Here is a 20,219-nt window from a genome sequence, read left to right on the forward strand (position 1 = left end):
TAATTTTGTTTTTTTAAAAAATTAACCCTTGTTCCTTAAGGAAGTGGTGAGAAGGGCGATTAACCAACCAGTGAAAATGCTGATGCAGCTACAGTCCCAGATCTCCCTGCACAATCTCCAAGCATCTCTCTCGGGCACTGACAAATCTACTACCTGGATGACAAAGACATGCTGTGGAGTTCAGCCAGGTCTGAATGCCAACATACCAGCACTGTAGCACACACCCTTGTACTTCACAATGTTGTCATGCTGCAAGGACTTCAGGATCTCAATCTCCCTCTCAAAGTCTCTGAGGTGCTCTTCAGTGCTGTGCTGCAGCTTCTTCACAGCTACCACCTCCCCAGTGTTGTCCTGCAGAGGGTCGTAGCGGCACATCTCCACACTCCCAAAGTTACCCTAAACAACATGGGCATTAGGGTGCAAGCCAGATGTTTTCAAGTCAACTTAATATTAATTTCTAAATATGCAGAAAATGCTGGCATCTAGAATTAGTAGAAAGAATTCTCGGCTTATGTTAGACAACTTTTGGAGCAAGAAACATAAGTATTATTTTAAAAACAGTAGTATGTCTACAACCAACTTCTTTGAGATGAATTATAGACTAAAAAACAAGTAGTAGACTTTGAAAAGATAGTTAAACAAGTGGTTAACACTAGTTATTAAAGACAAATCAAGGTACACTAGCAGCTATGGTGAGTTTCTATAACTGACTTTTGGTAACTTTCCTTGATCTCTCTGCCCCTTAACACTGCTGTCAGGGAATGAGGATTGCTATGGCCTGAGTGTGTGCGGCCCACAGATTCATACAATGGAGGCCCAGCCCCTGATGTCTTATACTGTAGTGCCTTCTTATACAGAGTAATAAAGGGTAAATGGTCACAAAGACGGCACCATTATAACAACTCCAGAACTTTCCCTCTCTGAATGTCTATATCCTTCAAATATTCCCAAGAGCATTTTACAGAAAAAGGAACAACAGATTATTAACATAGTTTGGCTAATTTTAATGTAACCCACAATGTTTAGTTTTAGAAAAGCTCAACTGAAACTTCTAATTTAGGTAAAGGTCCCAGTGAGGTCTTCATGTTGTACATATGCCAAAATCTAATTCCTACTGAGATATGGTATGGATCCCTGTAACATACAAGGGACAGAGCTTGTCACTACAACTGGGCCCGCTAAGCACAGTGGCTTTCTCATCTTGTTATATAGTATAGACGATATAATATAGGCTGTGTATGAGAGTGCAACCTTTTAGTGGAACCTCTGTTAATAAACATGGCCATTCAAGGTCCTGTGCTCTAAGAAGTCAGATTATTTCTCCCAAGACAAAGTTGGAAAGCGAACAGAACACCGAGGGTTCCCTTCTCCTCAGTCTAACATACCAAGTAGGAGGCGAAGAACACCTTCAGTCTGGGAAGTACAACTTAGCTAATTTACATCCTCTTAAAAGATGTTGAGTGTGCATTGCATGCTAAAGGACCTGGGGTATTCTTCAGTAAAGTGTTATTAATAAAAATTTCTCTAATATTCAAGTTAAGCTTTTCTTCCTCTGCGAATACCCCTTAAATTTTTTGAGAAGTATATTTAGTCCAATTCTAGTCCAAAGCCTTTTTGTTTCCAAATAAAATGATGTTCGATTATATTCTACTTGAGAACTTATGACAGTTTACCTTGCCAAGTTGCTGTAGAAACTTCAAGTGTCTCTCTTCAAACTGTGTAGGGTCCCTGTCTTCTAAAGCCCCGGAAAATCCCAGGGCGCCCATTCTCACGCTCGGCAGCATGTCATTTTCTGTCAGTAGTTCATAATCTGTAGAAATAAAGAAGGACACTATATTAAATTGGCAAATACATTCTCTGGGCAAAAGTGATAGTCAAGCTAAGAAGCAGAATAAGTTTAGAATACTAAATTAAGAAGCAGAATGAGTTTAGAATACTAAATAACACAGGCAAACTCAAAAGTATTTAGATTATATTAGCAGGGACCTTTAATTATTACCCAGACTTTCAAGATAGATTTTTCAAATGGTAAAATACTATTTCCCATAACAGGCAGTTTTAGTATTCACAAAGTAAGGTCCTATTCAACTTCTGTAGTGAGGGAGGTAAGTCCTGCTGGCTAGCTGTGGAGCAGGCTTGCATTTACCTCTGCATTCCAGAGATAGGGACAAACAAAAAATAAACCTATCTCTTGTTTACATGAATAAGTCAATTACAAAATAAATGGGAAGTTGAAAAACCAAAAGGAGCCTTGTTAAAAAACTCCCTGTATCCAGGTTAACAAATGTGATCAGATAAATGTGCTTCTCATTAAATAAGCATACAATGAATCCTAAAACTCTTGTTTCAGACACTGATAATAAATTTTGTGGTTACGTTTTCTTGTTCACAAAGCAAACAAGTTAATAAAATTAGGTAATAAATAGAGAAAAGATCTTTTTAAAAAATAAAGACTGCCAAGTCGAATAGGACATATATACAGCAAGACATCAAAGGCTGTCTCAGATGGAACTACAAAATCAGAAACTATCCAATTAAAGCAACAGAGATAGAAAGTCAGCGATCAGTGAAACAGTCTCATCAGTACTTACCTGGAGTAAACAGGCTGTTGAGATCACGGATGATAGCTCTGAAAGCAGGCCTGAAATCTGGCTCATAATCCATGCAATTATTTATAAGATTTGCTAATTCTGTCCACTTGGGTGCAGGAAGCTGGTGCTTATCTTCATAAAACTGCAGCTTCTGTAATTAAAGGGCCAAATGATGAGAAAATTCCACAGTGTTGTTATTTCACTTTCTTTTCACAATTAGAAAGACTAGGAGATATCACACCCCGTGGAAGAAAGCTGAAGAATCAGAGAACCGCTCCCTCCAGCCGGTATCAGCTGGTATGAACTTACTCTGTGAGAATCCAGGGCACTCAGAGGCTTGTCTCCTCCACTGCAGATCTCCCACAGAGTGGTGCCGAAGCTCCACTTGTCTGTTGCCAGATTTAAATTTTTAGGATTTTCAATGCATTCGGGTGGTACCCATGGTATTCTCTCCTGAAGAACTTTTAAACAATGGGAACGAACTATTGTTAAATAAGCTCCACAAACCGTTATTTTATAAGTGTTATAAGTTTATAAGTTTATAAGAGTTATTAAGTTCTTTGTAGCTATACAGGCCTGGCTCACGCTTACAAAGTCTAAGAGTTGGCCAAGTCCTGGAATCCTACTTTAGGAACTCAGCTTTAACAATTCAGATCCACAAAGACTGAGAAAATTTCCTCACAGAGACAGTGCTGTTAGAATTAGTATCCAATGTAATGATTTTAGACCAACTAAACTTCTTTCCATAAACCAAAGTCTCACTGGCCACACCATTTCCACAACCTTCCCATTAGTCCGTCCATGTTCTCTCTCTCTCTCTCTCTCTCTCTCTCTCTCTCTCTCTCTCTCTCTCTCTCTCTCTCACACACACACACACACACACACACACACAATTATACAAAATTTGTCTGAAGATTTACTCTCAATATTCAAAATATACATTACTAGCATATAAGTAATGTTACATCATTGATGGGTATTTTAACAACTTAGTAGCAGAGATTCCTAGGACTGGCAGATAGGCAAGGCCCAACAGCATCATTACAGCAGACAAATGATTAAATTATACCAAACAGTCTCAGTAGGGAATTGGCAGACTGGGTAATATTCAAATCATAGAATTTCCCAAATAAAATTTTAGTAGTCCTTAACCACTGCAAAGAAAGTATCTAAGGAAGGAAGAAGCAGTATAAATCTCCCTACTACAACTCTGATAAAGAGAAAAAGATAAGAAAAAGAGGAGACTATCCTACCTTTTTGTAAAGCAATATAGATATTTTTCTTTATACCGAGGAGGTTAAAGAGTTCATTGGTTCCTCTTTCCTTTACCATAAAATTTTTTTCTATTAAACTTCTCATTCCCAAAGGCAAATTTCCTCAAATGTAGATCTAAAACCCCTGTGAGGTATTCCTGTCTGCAGTACTGTCTGATTATCAGTGTCCTTACTTTGGAGTCAGCCATCAAAGTTAAGAAGCATTGGCTAAATCAGAATATTGTACACCAATGCACAAAATCTGATTAATATAGATTCTTAATTTAGAAGACTCAGGTAGAAAATTAGTTAAAATACAGCCAGCAATATGGCTTAAGTGATAAAGGCGCTTGCGGCCAAGCTCAAGACCCGAAGTTCAACCTGAGGCCTCATGGTGGCAGGAGAGGACCAACTCCCACTAGTTACCTTCTGACTCCACACCTGAGCCGTGTCACATGCACGCCTCCTCCCATGCACACAGGTACACAAAAGAATAACTTCAGTGTACGGTAGCATGCTTTACAAAAGGAGAAATGGACATAGTCACAATTTAACCATAACAATCTAAATTACTAAAAGTAGTACAGAAGAACAGTAATAAACTAGAATTAAAAGAAAATTAGTGTGGTACCACCCAAACAACATTTCAGAATGCAGAGCACGATAGATCCAGAACTTACTGTCCTTTGGTAGAACTGTAATGCTAATGCCAGGATCACTAAGTTTGATGAAAGGTGGATTCCCTGTTTTCCTGTCTTCTTCTCTGATAAGCAGGATATTTTTGGCACACACATTTCCATGAACAAGGGATTTTTCTTCCTATTAAAGTTAAATGCACATGCATTCAAATATCAATATACAAGTATGTGTGCATATAATATACCCAAAGCTACAATGCAGATTTAAAGAAGACAAAGCACAGGAAATTTAATACTGATGTGGAACAAGCAAACTTAGGCAATAAAAGGAAGCCTTCTGTTTCTTACTTTACCTGATGAAATAATCTATACCCACAATAAAACAAGCATTACTTTCCAAAGGACACTCCAAATGATAAGCACTTTTAGGTGGTAGTTGACTTTGGGAAAGATAATTTCCAGTTTAATAAACGTATACTAATAACTGGCAGGCACTCTGGCGTCCTGTCAATACTGCTTTCTCACTGCACGCTGTTCAATGTCTACAAACACTGCAGCCTACTTTTTGCTATCACAGCAAAAAGTCTATAATCTCGAGTGATGTAAACTATGGTGTCTATGGTAGCTGCAGAAGGTTTGTGGAGGCGGCACTGACTTCCACAGCTGATGTAATACCTCCATGTGCACAGCCACACCCTTCACAGCTGATGTACTACAGCCATGTGCACAACAATCCCTCTCAATGCCTCACACACTGAAAGACTCATTCCAAGACTTCCTTCTGGTTGCCAGGTTAAAATAATTGTAGTACTTTTACTAAATAAAATGGGGAGTTTTAGTTTGTTAAAAAGAATTCAGGACCAATTACAAAAGAATACACATGGAATGCAATCTCTGATAAGTGGATATTAATTAGCCCAGAAGCTCTGAATACCCAAGGCACAAATAGCATAACAAATGACTCCCATGAAGAAGTATGGAGAGAGTCCTGATCCTGGAAAGGATTGATCTAGCATTGGAGGGGAGTACCAGGACAGAGAAAAAGGAGAGAGGTGATTGGAGAATGGGTGGAGAGAAGAAGGTTTATGGGACATATGGGGAGGGAGGATCTGGGAAAGGGGAAATCATTTGGAATGTAAACAAAGAATATAGAAAATAAAAATATAAAAAAAAGAATGCAGGAATCACTTACTAGAAAATGCATGGCCCATGCCAACTGCTTCGCCACTCCAAGTTTCCATAATATATTTATGGAATTTTTGTTTTTCTTCAGGTATGTATCCAGTGATCCAAATTTAACAAACTCTTGAACCAGAATGTCTGCATTAAAATATAGGTAATGATAAAGCTCAAGTATACATCCAATTAAAAATGTATAATTCAAAATTTCAAAGTACTTGGGTTATTTGTGGATACAATAGGCAAATAAATTAGATTAAACAAACTGTACTAACATAAAGTAATCAATAAATACACATCACTGTACTTCTGTCTTTAGCTTATTCACAACAGTAAGAAGTAGGATGCTAAACAATGCATACCCTCACATAATATTATATATAACATACTATTTATTATACAGTGTAAATACACATACTCCAGCATAACTGGGGAATCTACCTAGTACCTACCAATATTCATTCACTTAAATCAGTTTCATTAATAATTCAGTATATCATTTATATGCTTTGTTTTCATAACTCCTAACAAGTTTGTACTGAAAAGTCCAGTTGCTCCAATGTTACAAGAGTCACCCATATCTGTATTGTTATGTGCACACAAAAGCTTGTATTTGTTTACTGTAATCTCCATCCATCACTTGGCCATTATAATAAGGCATATTAACTCTTTTCTATATTTTAGCTTTAAACACCATTTGCTTCTTTTTTACCAGATATAACTGAACAGTCCCACAATGCTTTCAAGTTCAATAACATCTGTAATTCCATGGTTTTGCTGATATCTATTGTAGTCCTAAATACTACAATATTTAGGATTCTGAGACAGGTTATGACATTAACAAAGAAAAGCAGGTGGTTTTACTTACTCTCCTCTCCACAGACACATACTCCGTAATTCAAAACCAAATGCTTGTGAGAAAGCTGACTCATCATGCTCGCTGCTTCAAAGAAAGACTAAAGGGGGCAAGGGGAAGACAAGAAATGTGAAGAGATTTGTACCCAACAATGTCTGTCCTGTACACAATTCAGAAAGACACCCCCTGACCTAGAGAACCAGTGTGTGTCCTAGTCTCAGCCGGACAGTGGGTATTTTGAGTTCGGGGCCTTCTAGGCTCATTCTTAGATAGATGAACTATGGCAGAGCCGGTAAAGCTCCAAGTGGCTACATGTACAGGGCGTAGCCTCGGTATACCTAAAGATTTAGTAAGACCTATAACAACACTGAAAGCAATTAGTCTACTGATGTTATTTTAAAAATCCTATTAGTTCAAGGCTGGAATGACAGCTCTGTGGTTAAGAACACTGGTTGCTCTTCCAGAGGACCTGGGTTTGGTTCCTGGCACCCACAGGGCCATCAACCACAGCTTATAACTCTAGTTCCAAAGGGTCCTATTTCATCTTCTGACTCCCATTATGTAGTACACAGACATGCATGCATGCAAATGCACATAAAGTAAAAATAAAGCAATTAAAAAGAAATAACTATGGCTGGAGAGATGGCTCAGTGGTTAAGGTGCTGTTCCGGAGATCCTGAGTTCAAATCCCACCAACCACATGGTTGGTGGCTCACAACCATCTGTAATGAGATTTGATGCCCTCTTCTGGTGTGTCTGAAGAGAGCTACAGTGTACTTACATAAAATAAATAAATAAATAAATATTTAAAAAAGAAAATAAATAACTAAATAAACCCTACGGATAAAATTTACAGAAAAAATAAAATTCTCAAATAATCTGTAGTTTCGTCATCATGTAGTCACAGATGTTCCTTTTTTTAATAAAAAAATCACACTTTTGACAGAAGTCTAGGAGCTGATACAGGAGCTCCAGTGTCCTGAGCAGTGCAATGCCAGGCCAGTCAGCGTCCATGCTGTGCAGCTCCAGCCACCTCTTACTCCAGCTAAGCATCAGCAGGCCAGCTTGCCCTTGCTCTGCACGGAATATTTCTCTCACTCTTTCCTTTTACTTTTTTTCTCTCAAAGAAGCCAGTCTGCTTTGCTCTGCAGATATGCACCTCAGCCTCCTGGGCCGCAGATCCTTTCTTTATCATTTTAGCATTCTCTCTGCAGTCTGCCGTTGCCAGAAATGCTTCCCCCCCTTTTCTCTTTCCATTCCCACTTGTAAGCTCCTCCTCTCGTAGCACTACCCACTAGTCTTAGGGTGGGTTTCTCTTTTTCTTCCCACATACCCATAACAACTTCTGTTTCGCACATACGGAACTGTCAGTGTTCCTTTACTTCTTAAAGCGATCAGTGCTTGTGGGAGATGACTATTGCTCTCTACTCAGCATGGGTCTATTTCTGGATAGCAACTGCTGCTGGGGACAATGTTCTATTTTATAGAATGGAGTCAGGTGCCCTGAACAGCACTCTAACTAAGTGCATTATATATGAATGAAATTATTAACAGAATGCATTCTAAAACAAGTAAGGTGGAGAGGAATAAAGACACCCAGTGTTGATTTCTAGCACACATACATACATACACCCCACACATAACCCCTAAAAATAGAACTTGACCCAGCTATACTGCTTTTGAACATAAACCCAAGGGACTGTGTATCCTACTACAGAGATACCTACACATTCATACATATTGTTGCTATATTCACAACAGTAAGGAAATGGAATCAGCCTCAAGGCTCACTAACTGATGAACGGATAATGAAAATACATGTACACAGCGACATATCATTTAGTCATAAAGAAAAGAAAATTATTGTTTGAAAGAAAATAGATTAAGTGAGTATTAAGTGAGGCAACTCAGTTTGGCTCAAAGAAATAAATATCACACGTTCTCTTTCATATGAATCCTACCTTCTAACTTTTATACATGTGAATGTACATGTATGTATAGAGTCTAAATACGAGCAAAGAACTCATGAGTGGGAAGGGGTAAGAGGATGTGTAGATATAAAAGTAGAAGGGAAGGCTAGAGATGAAAAGATTGGAATATGGAGGGGAGGAGGAGAAGAAAGGAGGGGAGGAGGGGAGGAGGGGAGGAAGGGAGGAGGTGAGGAGGTGAGGAGGGGAGAAGGGGAGGAGGGGAGAAGGGGAGGAGGGGAGAGGCAGGAAGGGGAGGGGCAGTCAAGAAAAACTAATATGTGGAAATCCTAAGTAAATCAGCTATCTGTAAAAACCACAAGCGTCCGAACAGAGGGATCTTGTGTTTATAGATAAAGCTGTTCCCAGAAGCCATAGGTTGGTGAGTAGAGCTCCTAGCACTGGGGCGGGACACCTCCCCATAGTGAGGCCTGAGGCCCTCAAGGCAATACACACAATACCATGGCTACTGGTTGTATACCAGGCTAGACTGTAAGAGCCTACTGCTGAAGATGCCACACATCTGAGTCATAGGGCATAAATCAATCACGCCAGCACTGACTGGTCTGGAAGCTTCCTCCCTGATAGCCAGTCGTTGCGGTGCTGGCTGCTAGGCCAAAACGGTCATGAACAGTCCTCTTACTTGATCGACTATGGCTCCTGTATGCAGCAATCCATCAGCCAGACAAGATACCCCTAACAGCTCGCTGGCGACATGTCTTCTAACAGATTGCTTTCTGATTAGATTTGAGACCTGCTTCGCTGGAGGAATTCAAGTCCAGAACTGTAAAGCTAGTCAAAATGTGTGACTGGGGAGATCGCGGGCCTGAGTGGTGAAACTGCTGCTGCTGTTCTGCTGCACGAACACGCTGTCTCCATCCATCAAAACGGCCTGAAAATGACTGTCTCTGCCCATAGACTAGTGCTGCTGCCAGCTCCAGTCCTGACAAGCTTCTTCTTGCAGTGGTCCGCAGTGATCACAGAGACTTGTCAAAGTACTGAGAGTGACTCTCAAATTCAAGCGATAAATAAGAAGATATCTACACCACCCACTCTGTGATTGACTAAGAAATGTCCCCTATATGGCCATGTGTCTAAACACTTGTTTCTAGTTGGTGGTGCTGTTTGGCCCTTCAGGAGGTAGAGCCTTGCTTGAGGAAGTAGTTGTTAAGGACCAGTCTTTGAAGGCTACCCTCGCTTCTCCCTTCCAGCCCTTACTGCTCCTCATCATCACCAGGTCAGGCCTGCTCTGCTGTGATGGACTCTTATCCTTTTGGAATTGCAGGTGAAAATAAACTTCTTTATGATTTGTTTTTGGTTGTAGTGTTTATCATGGCAATGGGAAAGTAAACAAGCCCTACAAGGACCACTGCAGGGGGAGCTGTGTGCTGAGGGAGGGAGGGTGGGTAGGACCCTCTAACTCAAAGCAGTGTGTTTACCCGGCCAGCTATACACAAGACGAGGCCTCTCAGTACTCTTCCATGGAGGAGGAGGAGCTCACGGGACCTACCACTCCCTAAAGAGGTTACTAGATGACAGGGGATGGAGACAGATTTCTTTAATGGTAAGGTGAGTATATTCCTGTAAACCAACCTTCACCCACACTCACATAAGCAACCCTAATAAAGCTCACTAGGTCACCAAAGATGAAACAGTAGGACCCAGGTTAGTTAGGAAGAGAAAGAGGATCATTGGGAGGAAAGCATGAGAAGGTAACAGGCTATGCTTGAAATATATTCTGTGTGTGTATAAATATTTCATAAAAAATCTATTTTATGCATAATTAATATATGTAATAAAAGCATACAATTTTATCATTTTGAAGTCTCACATGCATTTAATGTGTTTATGAACACACACTTACATAGTGTAAAGAGATACACAAAGGACCCACAAGCATACACACCTCTGAGTAATTTCTATGTGCTTTATCTAGGACTTTCAAAAGAACTTCTGTTTCGTGCAGTTGACCATAATCTCCGACTTCTCTTCTTACACCTTTAAAAATTTTTGTGAAAGTACCTTGGCCAAGACTTTCATTCTTTAAAAGAAAAAAAGGTAAAGTGGAGAGTGAATAAAGACAGATGAATAAAGAATTAGAAAACAGAGAATACATTCAATGACAAAAAGGTTTTTAAAAATGGTAAACATTTTAAAACTGAGCCTAAATGTGAGGTTTGATTCTCTGTTCTTCCTTAAATAATAATTAAAAACAAAAAACAAGGATTAATCAAGTATATTTTGACTATTATAATTTCATGTCTCCTGCAATGGCTACAGTTACCGTCCTTAAGGAGCCAGTGTTTCCTGTCATTTGTTTCCATGCCCCTTCTTCCTAGGCTTCCTTCTAGGACAGTGCAATGCAAAGGCGGGGCAGAGGCGAAGGGGTGTGTGCTTGTGTTACCTGGGGTGTTATCGCCCCTGCCCCTCCCTCGCCCACGGCTCTTTGTCTTTTCCCTATGGCTTTCAACTCAGTTTGCCTTGGACTCCTCAATTAATGAACAATAATACAAATGTCCTGTAGGACTGCTTTGATTGATAAGTAAATAAATACGTAAGTACTAAAACATGAAATAAACCAGATGAACAGCTACCACCACCACTGTGAGTCCTAGTTCTTCTGTATCTGCTCAGAATAACTGCTGAAAGCCTGCGTTCTGAAGCAGGGCTGCATGTTCAAATGCAAGCTCCACCACATAGCACTTTCAACAGTCAACTGCCCAGGCTGCTTTCTGCTTGTCACACCTGAAAAATAATGTCTTCACACTCTGCCTGCAGTTCCTCCCCTCTCTGCTTCTGCCCACTCTCTCTGTCCCTCTCCCTTTACCCTTCTGTCTTCCTTGTGTCGTCTGTCTCTCAGGCTGAGGCTGGGGAATTCACTATTGCAGTCCAAGCTGGCCTGAAGCTTCCTGTCTTCCTGCCTCAGTCTCCTGAGCACACAAGTGACAGGAAGAAGCCAACATGCTTCACTTAAAAATTCTGAGGGCTGTTGTTAACGTTGAGGTGAGGTGATTGACGTCAGAACTTTATGCACACTAGACAAACCATATCGCTGAGCAGTATCAGGTCTGCTCTCCCGTTCCCTTGCTCTTGGGTCGTGGTGGGAGAAGAACCTGCTCTCTAAACTGTCTGTCAACTAAGCACCAAGTGCAATAGTAGATTTTACACAACTACTCCTTCTTTCCTGGAATTCTGTCTGTAAGTAACACATCTTAAATGTTTTCATTTTACTGTTCTCAAGTCCTCTTTAAAGATACCTACATTTTATGGTCTATACTTGAAAATTATATAAAATTGTTAGAAGTTTAATGTTTGTTTTGTTTGATGACCTCTATTTAATCTTGGGTAGCTTCCCTATATGTTTTAATTTTTTTAATTAAAAGCTTATTCTTGAGTGGTTTATCTATAGGAATCCTGGATAACAGAGTTAAGAGAACATCCCTCTTTCTCTCTTTCCTTTTTGGTTGTTGTTTGTTTTCTATTTTGTTTTGTTTTTAAGGAAAGGTATCATACAGCCCAGAATTGCTCTCAACTCCTTATGTAACTAAGGATGTCCTAAAGCTATGTCTGCTTCTGCCCCCAAGTGCTGGAATCATACTACTGAATCAAGGTGTAGTTTTCAAAAACTTTGCAAATGTTTCTCCCAAGCACCTATGGTACTGTCTTTAACTTACTGGCTTAGTGCTTCTCAGATCACGTAAGTAATATATAATAAAGCCTAAATTCAAAAGCTTATAAAGTCTTCTTTTTCTCATTAAATTAATTAAAACAGACAATATTCATTTTCTCCTCTTGCTAATAGGCAAACACTTCACACTCTATACACTGGCTGCATACGCTTGCAGGTTCCAGCTCTATTCCGAGATAAGTCTCACTTCTAACTCGCGCCCTTGAACAAACCTAGGGTCAGTGCCCTCTGTAATGATACCTCTATGTTACAAAGACCAGTTTCCTGCTCTCTCTCACCACACACTAGTCACCTATTACCTCCCACGGACTGTGTTGTTCTCAGATCCTTAAAGACCATCTACTCAATCCCCCTTGCTTGTTTGCGTACATGAGAAATAAGACAGGAGTCTTTAACTTTTAAATTTCCCAAAGGAATATTTTTAAACTTCTGAAAAGAGAATATAACTCCATTATTAATCAATTCTGCTAACTTATGCTGTAAGATTGGCATATTTTCTAAGATTTATGAATTTTATAAATGATAAATCTTGAAATTCAAGAAAAATATTATGTTATAATAGAATATGTCAAATATAACATCAATCTAATTATCAGCTAAGAAATTTAAAAAGACGTTGCTTTAAAGAGAAAAAACACTCAATTATCAAGATTGGCTTACAAATATCAAATCTTCATTCCTGATTTTGTGAAACACCATTTGATTCACATTATTATGCCTCTGTAATGTTGGTGAGTTCTGAACATCAGAAATACCATTTGTTCTGAAGACGAGAAGATTAGATTTATCTGGGGAAAAAAACACAATGTATCTGTTTCATATGTGGGTAGGTCTGTATATAATCAAAACACAGCAACATTCTGACCTGCTCTAGATAAGTGGCATGAATGTGCTCTGTGTCTAGGAAACTCTTAATAGCTGCCTAATTATTTTAGGAACTTTATTATTCAACTCTGATTGAAATACTTTTACTAGCTTACAAACACATTCAAACTTAAAATCACTTCTTACCAGAATATATTTTCTGGGAATTTTAAAGAAATTATTTTAAGAGATTTATAATCTTGCTATTTCATTTTAAACACAAGAAACTAAAATTCTAAAACCATATGAAAGCTACAACATGCAGGAATTTGGTAGTGCAGTTTGGAAGTTCCATAAGCAAATGGTGACAAGTTCAAAGCAGTTACCTTTAGAACACCTTAGTGTGGAGTTTCCAGCCACTCTCAGGCTATATGTACCATAAAGCACACCAGAAAAATCAAACTTGCTTCCATACAGCCCTGCCTTTGCCTACTGCTTTTCAAATCACCACCCATCACATGCAGACTGTGGCTAGCATCTCTAGAGCAACTGGAGAGTTGTTACCTTTGGGCTTTGGGGGACAGCATTTGGTAAACTGGAAGATGATACTGTCTGAGCGCACGGTTTCCATCTGGTAGCAGTTCAAAAGGTCCTTAAGATTATTGAAGTTCCTCTTAGTCCCACTGAGGTTGTATTCTCCGTTCTCATTCTTCGTAATCAGACAGTGTTTATATTCAATGACATTTTCTCGCTATGTAAGTTTAGTTATAAAAAGGAGAAAAATCATAATGATAATTATGCAGATTATTCTGCCAAAAGGGCTATCGAGAAACAACCAGAAGAATATTTAGCTCTAAATCCTAAGGCAGTGCCTCAGGGACTTCACTGACAGAGCCGCATCCTCCAGAAGAGCTCAGGAACTGATTTCAGTGGAGGAAACAAGGTGACCACCACTATATCTGTACCGGGACCTTGTCTAACACTGGTGCAGCACACAGACCTTCATACGCTCACTGTACCCCCCACCTCTGTCCTGCATCAGCACACACCCTGACCTGACTGTTTCCATCCCTTAACCCACTGAAGTGATAAAATACTTTATTGGGGAGGCTCTCCCTAACAGGACTAACTCCATTCCACAAGCTAAGAATATGCATTTCATTGTATACTATTCTATTTTTAAAATGATCTCTACTATGACTTATTTAAGTTCTACCTTAAAAACATTTGTCTTATGTAATAAACAATGAACTACTTCATTTATCTTAATAGTTTACCATATTCATCCAGCCTTGAGCAATTTATAAAATAACTGTTATACCTCAAGGCAACTCCTTTTATATTTTAAAAGATCTTTCTGAATAAATACTTTATTTTCTGATGTTATCTATTTCTGCCATACTAATCACAATGCTTAACTGAGTACTTTTAATATGCTTTAAAATTTTTGTTTTAAAACAAATTTTTGTGTTTTAATTTTGTGTTAATTTTTTAAAACAGATTTTTGAAACACAAGTTTATATCATATATTCTCTAATTTCTTATCACACCTATTAGGCACAATGATAGACACAGAAATTTGAGCATGTTGAGTAAATGATTTTATAGCTTATGTCATGGTGAAGTGATGAGATGCATTACACCAGCTGCAGTCATAGACAGTTCCTTCTCTGCATGTGCTGAGTAGGTATCTTTAGGAAAGATAGGTATTTTTATGAAAATAATTGAATAACATCTTTACTTTCCATATTTTTGCAAAATTTATCTAGATGTTGCTACAAATCCTCTCATGACTTAGAGCACGTAGCTGCCTTACATATTTTTTAAAGATAACTATGGATTAACAAATTCACATGCATTTAACAGTGAGGGTCCAAGCACTCTCTCATTCAGTCATGTCCCTGGTGCTCTGAATTAGTAACATTTAGTAACCTGTTCTGGAAATCAGAAAATGTTCTTTTCACTTATTTTCCTCTAAATGATTTGGTAAATATTTTCAGTTTTTGAAAGCAGACTTGAGTATACTTAATGAAATACCATTGACACATGGCTAATATTCAAACAATATTAAAAATAAAATGAATGTCAAAAACAAAGACATTATAGTTAGTCATGTATTTACATCAACTTTATGGATTATTTCTTTTATAATATATTAAGATATGCCAAGTATTATTATGCCAGTTACCATCTCAAGAACTATAATCCTTGGTTGTTAAAAATAAAATACTTCTTGATGGAGAAATACAGATTACACAATATGTTGCTATAAATAAATGTGACACACTAACCTCAACAGCAAAGGTCAGAAAGTATTTGTTAAAGTCCTTAGGGCTACATCGAAGTACATACAGTCCAGTCTGGTTACCCGCCTTCTTTAGTTTGCTGATGGCAAAATCCATTCTACAAGTTAAGGAGAAAGAACGTGAATGGCAGCATGCACACGCAACCACAACAAAGGCCACACGGCCACTTGAAAGTCAGACCCAGAACACTGCCTACTAGATACACTGACAAAATCTGTTTTCAAGAGGAATAAGTGTATCAAGTTATTTTTAGTGAGTTCAAAGCAATTCAAGGAATAATTATATTATTTTAAGACACGATGAAACAATAAAACCACCAGGAAAATTCATTCATTTTAATATTCTGCTTTCTTTTACAAATTGAATAATTTAAAAAAATATACTCCCATAAAATCTCTCATGTCTCTTCTATCACAGAAGTACCAATACAATATTATCTTTCTATATTTTCAACAGTATCAAATCTAACAGAAGATCTACAGTGACTGGAAAATACCAGTCCTAAAATTTGCTATGTGCAAAAAGAATTAGTGCATGCATAAAACTCAAAGATGTTGCATGTGAAGGCTTCAATTTACATAACAATCGGAATGCCTGCACAGGTGCTTGTCATCTGGTCACTGTCCTGCTGAGATTATCTGTCAAGCTGAAATAACCAAGAGTCACCTGGAGCCAGAGAGTCTCAACTGAAAGACTGCTCGGGTTGGACTGGCCTGTGTGAGCAGGTTTGGGGAATAGTCTTGACTGTCAGTGATGTGGGAGGGCACAGCCTACTGTGTGAGGGCACAGCCTACTGTGTGCTGCTCTCCGTAGCTGTGGTGGTCCTGGTTTGTATAAGAGAGCAGGCTGCCCATAAACAAGGAGCGGGAGAAAGGAAGCAGGGTTCTTCATGGTTTTGCTTCAGTCCATGGCTGAGCTCCTGCTCTGACCCCCTCCTTGATGGACTGTGACCTGCACTGTAAGCCAACTAAAAGGCCTTTTCTCTTCATTTGCTTCTGTTCAGCAACAGAAAGCAAACTAAAACAGTAATTCTTAGCCTTGTGTATTGAACGGTAAATAAATTAAAATATAATTAAATATAAATTCTAAGTATATTTAACTAGGTCGAAACACTGAGTCTCTTCAATACTGCGGAATGTTCCCTGCATAGTACTGACCGAGAAGCACGGGTGTATGTATGTATGTGCCAGAGAGTGACTGCACCCTGAGCTACAGCCCTAGGCAGACACAAGTTCTTTAATTCTATTTTGGATGTGTAGCCAATCAATCACACCATGAATGTGGACCCTTCAGATGAGAACTGACTGTGTGACTGTACATTCCCCTCTGAAAAGTGTATCTCTTTCGAGACCAGGACAACATGACAGTGTCTTCCTTTACAACTGTCTTGTTGCTTTGAGAAAAGGTCTCACTGAACCAGCAGCTTTTAGCTGTCTGTCTGGCCCGAAAGCTCTCAGGATGCGCCTGACCCCATGTGTCAGCTCAGCTGTGTTCAGTTCTGTACAGGGGTGCCTGGAATGCAAGCTCAGACCATATACTAACTGACAGCCAGCTCCCTAGAACTATACTCTGAAACTTGGCATTACTTACGAAATCGGGCCGTGGCAGTTGCTGTGTATGTTCTCAAGCACGGCAGGAGGAGCCACTTCTTTACAGAGGTAATGGTGCGCATCCGCAGTTAGTCTGTAATACCCGTCAATTAATGACACGAAGGACAAGGCTTCTTTTAATGAGCTAAGTTCTATTTCCTAGTCATCAAAGAAAAGGAAAACCATGGCATTAAAAAACCAATTAAATTCTAATGTTGGAAATTCTCTATACTCTATTCGGGTTAATTTCCTCTAAATTGTTGAAATATTTTTTATACCTTCCAATTACCCAGCATCATCTACAGATCCTTCTATCTGATATGTAAGATCTTCCCAAACACAGGCTTAGCACAACTTCTCAGTTAGTCACTCAACATTCATTATTTAATATACACTTCAATGATCCTGCTAGACTCAATTAGAAATCTAATACATATAAAGGTTGAGATTTGTTATAAATATTTATATATATATAAGTTTATAAAAATTATAAATATATAAAAACATTTATTTTTATATACTACATAGGCTAAAATATAAGTACTAAAAATTAAAGTGTTAGGACATGAAAGTATGCTGTGATTTTTTATTAATGTATATATGGACAAATAATCAGTCAAAAATGTGGCACTTTATCTAATAGAAAAGCAGATATACATATTTAAAATCACTTACTTTTCATTTATGAAAATAATCAATGTGATTGAACGATTTAAAAATAAAGCCCTACTTAAAGCAGTAAGAAAAATGCCATATGTTGAATTAAACTTGACCAAAAACTTGAAAATGACCATTACAACAGCATATTATCTGCATACACAGAAAATGAAGTATGTTCTTAAGTAAGAAAATTCAAGATTACAAAAATAACTTCTAAACTGGGCACAATGGCACATGCCTTTAATCCCAGCACTTGGGTGGGAGATTTCTGTGAATTGAAGGCCAGCCTGGTTTACAGAATGTAGTTCAGGACAACCAAAGTGACATAGTGAGACCCTGCCTCACAAAAAACAAAACAAAACAAAAACAACAAAAACAAAAATTCCAAACTAAGTTTTTTTTTTTTTTTTTTGAGACAGGGTTCTCTGTGTAGCCCTCCCTGGCTGTCCTGGAACTCACTGTGTAGACCAGGCTGGCCTCGAACTCAGAAATTCGCCTGCCTGTGCCTCCCAAGTGCTGGGATTAAAAAATGCATGCACCACCGCTGCCCAGCCCAAGTTAATTTCTAAATTGTCATAAATCCAGGAAAATGCCAACAGATGCTCCAGTTGATATACATGGAAAAACTGGACAAATATGGATTTCTGAACACCAATGGCTCGACATAAGAGAAATGACGATTCAAGCATAACAGAAAAACGCTCCCTCCTGCCTGCCCACCTCATCCAGTCCCCAAGTCTGCATACAATAAAAGGTTCGCTGGGCTGGCACTTTTTAGAGCATACTTACAACTATAATCAAAATACCTAAGTAACTTTGGTAGTAAGACCCTCTTATACTTCTGAAAAATTCTAAAATGTATACATTACTAATGTATAATACAAACTTACCAAAATTTTACCATCTTGCTTATGAACAGTTACAATTCTACTTTCATTTGAGCATTCCTGGCTTGCTTGCTTAATACTGACATCAATAATATCAGGAAAATCACAATATAACTGTAAGTCCTGCAATCAAGAGCATTTAAGAAGTTACAGTGGCATTTCAAACAAAGCTTGAGAAGGTGATGACACTCAATTAAAATTCTTTAAAGGGATATTGATAGCAATGTACAAGCATTGAATGAGATTACTTCTTCTAAATATTGAGCCTGAAGATAACATTTATGTATTTTGTATTGACTTAAAAATGAGAGCATTAGGAGGCTGGAGAGATGGCTCAGTGGTTAAGAGCACTGACTGCTCTTCCAGAGGTCCTGAGTTCAATTCCCAGCAACTACATGGTGGCTCACAACCACCTGTAATGGGATCTGATGCCCTCTTCTGGTGTGTCTGAAGATAGCCTCAGTTTACTCACATATAATAAAAAAAATTTTTTTAAATTTACTTTAAAAGAAATGAGAGAATTAAAGTATGACAGGTGATATAGAACTTAACCCAATTAATATTAAAAAGAACAATTGTCAGAAAAGTGAAGAATTATAAACTGTTGCAAAAAATATAATACTAAATTGCTGAAATCATATATGAATGATACATGTGAACAAGTTTAAATGTTGCAATGCAAATATAATAAAACTAATATTATCAAAACCAGTTAAACTTTTTCATTTAATTAGCTTTATGATTGTACGTAAATTTCAGTAAGTTACAGAATAAAGGAAACAATGTTAACTTTAAATCACTTAGAGAATTCAATCTTTCTCTGAAATTATAAGATAGCCATTACTAATTATTTTGCCAAAATACTTTGTTATTTTGTTAACAAAAGATTAACAAAACATTTAAAAACATTGTGATCCATGTTTTTAACATCAAGAATTTACTCAAGCAACCACATTTACTTTGCTTTTACGGGCATTCTACTTAAATAAGATAGAGCAAGAATGTATGATTAAGGATTACCTGTTCTGTCAGGGTCTCACTTTCCTTATGTTTCCCTCTTGACCACTGAATTCCACCGTTTCCAGTTATTATAATGGTTGCAAAAATCTCCTCACCTGAAGGACCTCTTGCAGATTCTTTTACTTCAAATTGTTCTGTGTAGAAGGCAGACTGAAGGGTTTCCAGGTTTATAAGATACTTAAGTTTTAGGTTCCTGGCAGTGGCTTTACATTGACTGAATTGCTGAATGAATCTGCGAAATCTATACCTTATTCGCTTCCGTGTTAAAATGTGATAGTCTTGGATCTTCGCTCGAACGCACTTTGGTAAGAATGTCTTGTAGCTAGAAATAACAAGTACACAGAAAACAACAAATTTGGGACATTAGCTCCTACCTTTTCCCACAATAAGCAGGTTCAACATAACTACCATTTGATAAATATGCAAGAAGCCTTAAATTTTCACTTGATATGCACTCTCTTAATGACAACACAGTTTGTGACATACTAGTTTTCTTCCTGAGGTGAGATGATGGTCAGTCTAGAGAATAATAAAGTCTCTAAGTTCATTTACTCTAATTATCTTATATTCTTGAAATGATTTATAAGTTTGGACTTTTATTTATCTGTGCTACAAATATTTCCTATAATGCCATACTCGAAATTTTATCTGAATTCTGGAAAAAGCCATGGTTGGACACGACTGTTTGCTATATAAACACACTTCATTGTTTGTATTATTTTGTGAGCTTAGCTTCAATATCTCCTAATAATTTCATTCTAATCAAAACAATTCCATTTGG

The 20,219-nt window shown here is 38.0% G+C and overlaps 1 protein-coding gene across 2 annotated transcripts in view; it reads right to left on the bottom strand.

Moving 5' to 3' along the window:
- Window positions 1-20,219, bottom strand: part of Jak2 (Janus kinase 2) — a 71,370-nt gene that overhangs the window by 13,415 nt on the left and 37,736 nt on the right. For both annotated transcript variants that reach the window (XM_052187588.1, XM_052187581.1), the window contains exons 6-19: window positions 19,439-19,760; window positions 18,422-18,541; window positions 16,873-17,030; window positions 15,268-15,379; window positions 13,541-13,727; window positions 12,833-12,960; window positions 10,391-10,525; window positions 6,530-6,617; window positions 5,675-5,802; window positions 4,525-4,663; window positions 2,901-3,052; window positions 2,592-2,742; window positions 1,674-1,810; window positions 207-396 (exon numbers count right to left, since the gene is read on the bottom strand). In XM_052187588.1, the coding sequence (XP_052043548.1) occupies window positions 207-396; window positions 1,674-1,810; window positions 2,592-2,742; window positions 2,901-3,052; window positions 4,525-4,663; window positions 5,675-5,802; window positions 6,530-6,617; window positions 10,391-10,525; window positions 12,833-12,960; window positions 13,541-13,727; window positions 15,268-15,379; window positions 16,873-17,030; window positions 18,422-18,541; window positions 19,439-19,760 (2,147 nt within the window). The remainder of the gene's footprint in view (window positions 1-206; window positions 397-1,673; window positions 1,811-2,591; window positions 2,743-2,900; window positions 3,053-4,524; window positions 4,664-5,674; window positions 5,803-6,529; window positions 6,618-10,390; window positions 10,526-12,832; window positions 12,961-13,540; window positions 13,728-15,267; window positions 15,380-16,872; window positions 17,031-18,421; window positions 18,542-19,438; window positions 19,761-20,219) is intronic.

The sequence above is a fragment of the Apodemus sylvaticus genome, chromosome 1 (genome assembly GCF_947179515.1).
Source record: "Apodemus sylvaticus chromosome 1, mApoSyl1.1, whole genome shotgun sequence".
Lineage (NCBI taxonomy): Eukaryota > Metazoa > Chordata > Mammalia > Rodentia > Muridae > Apodemus > Apodemus sylvaticus.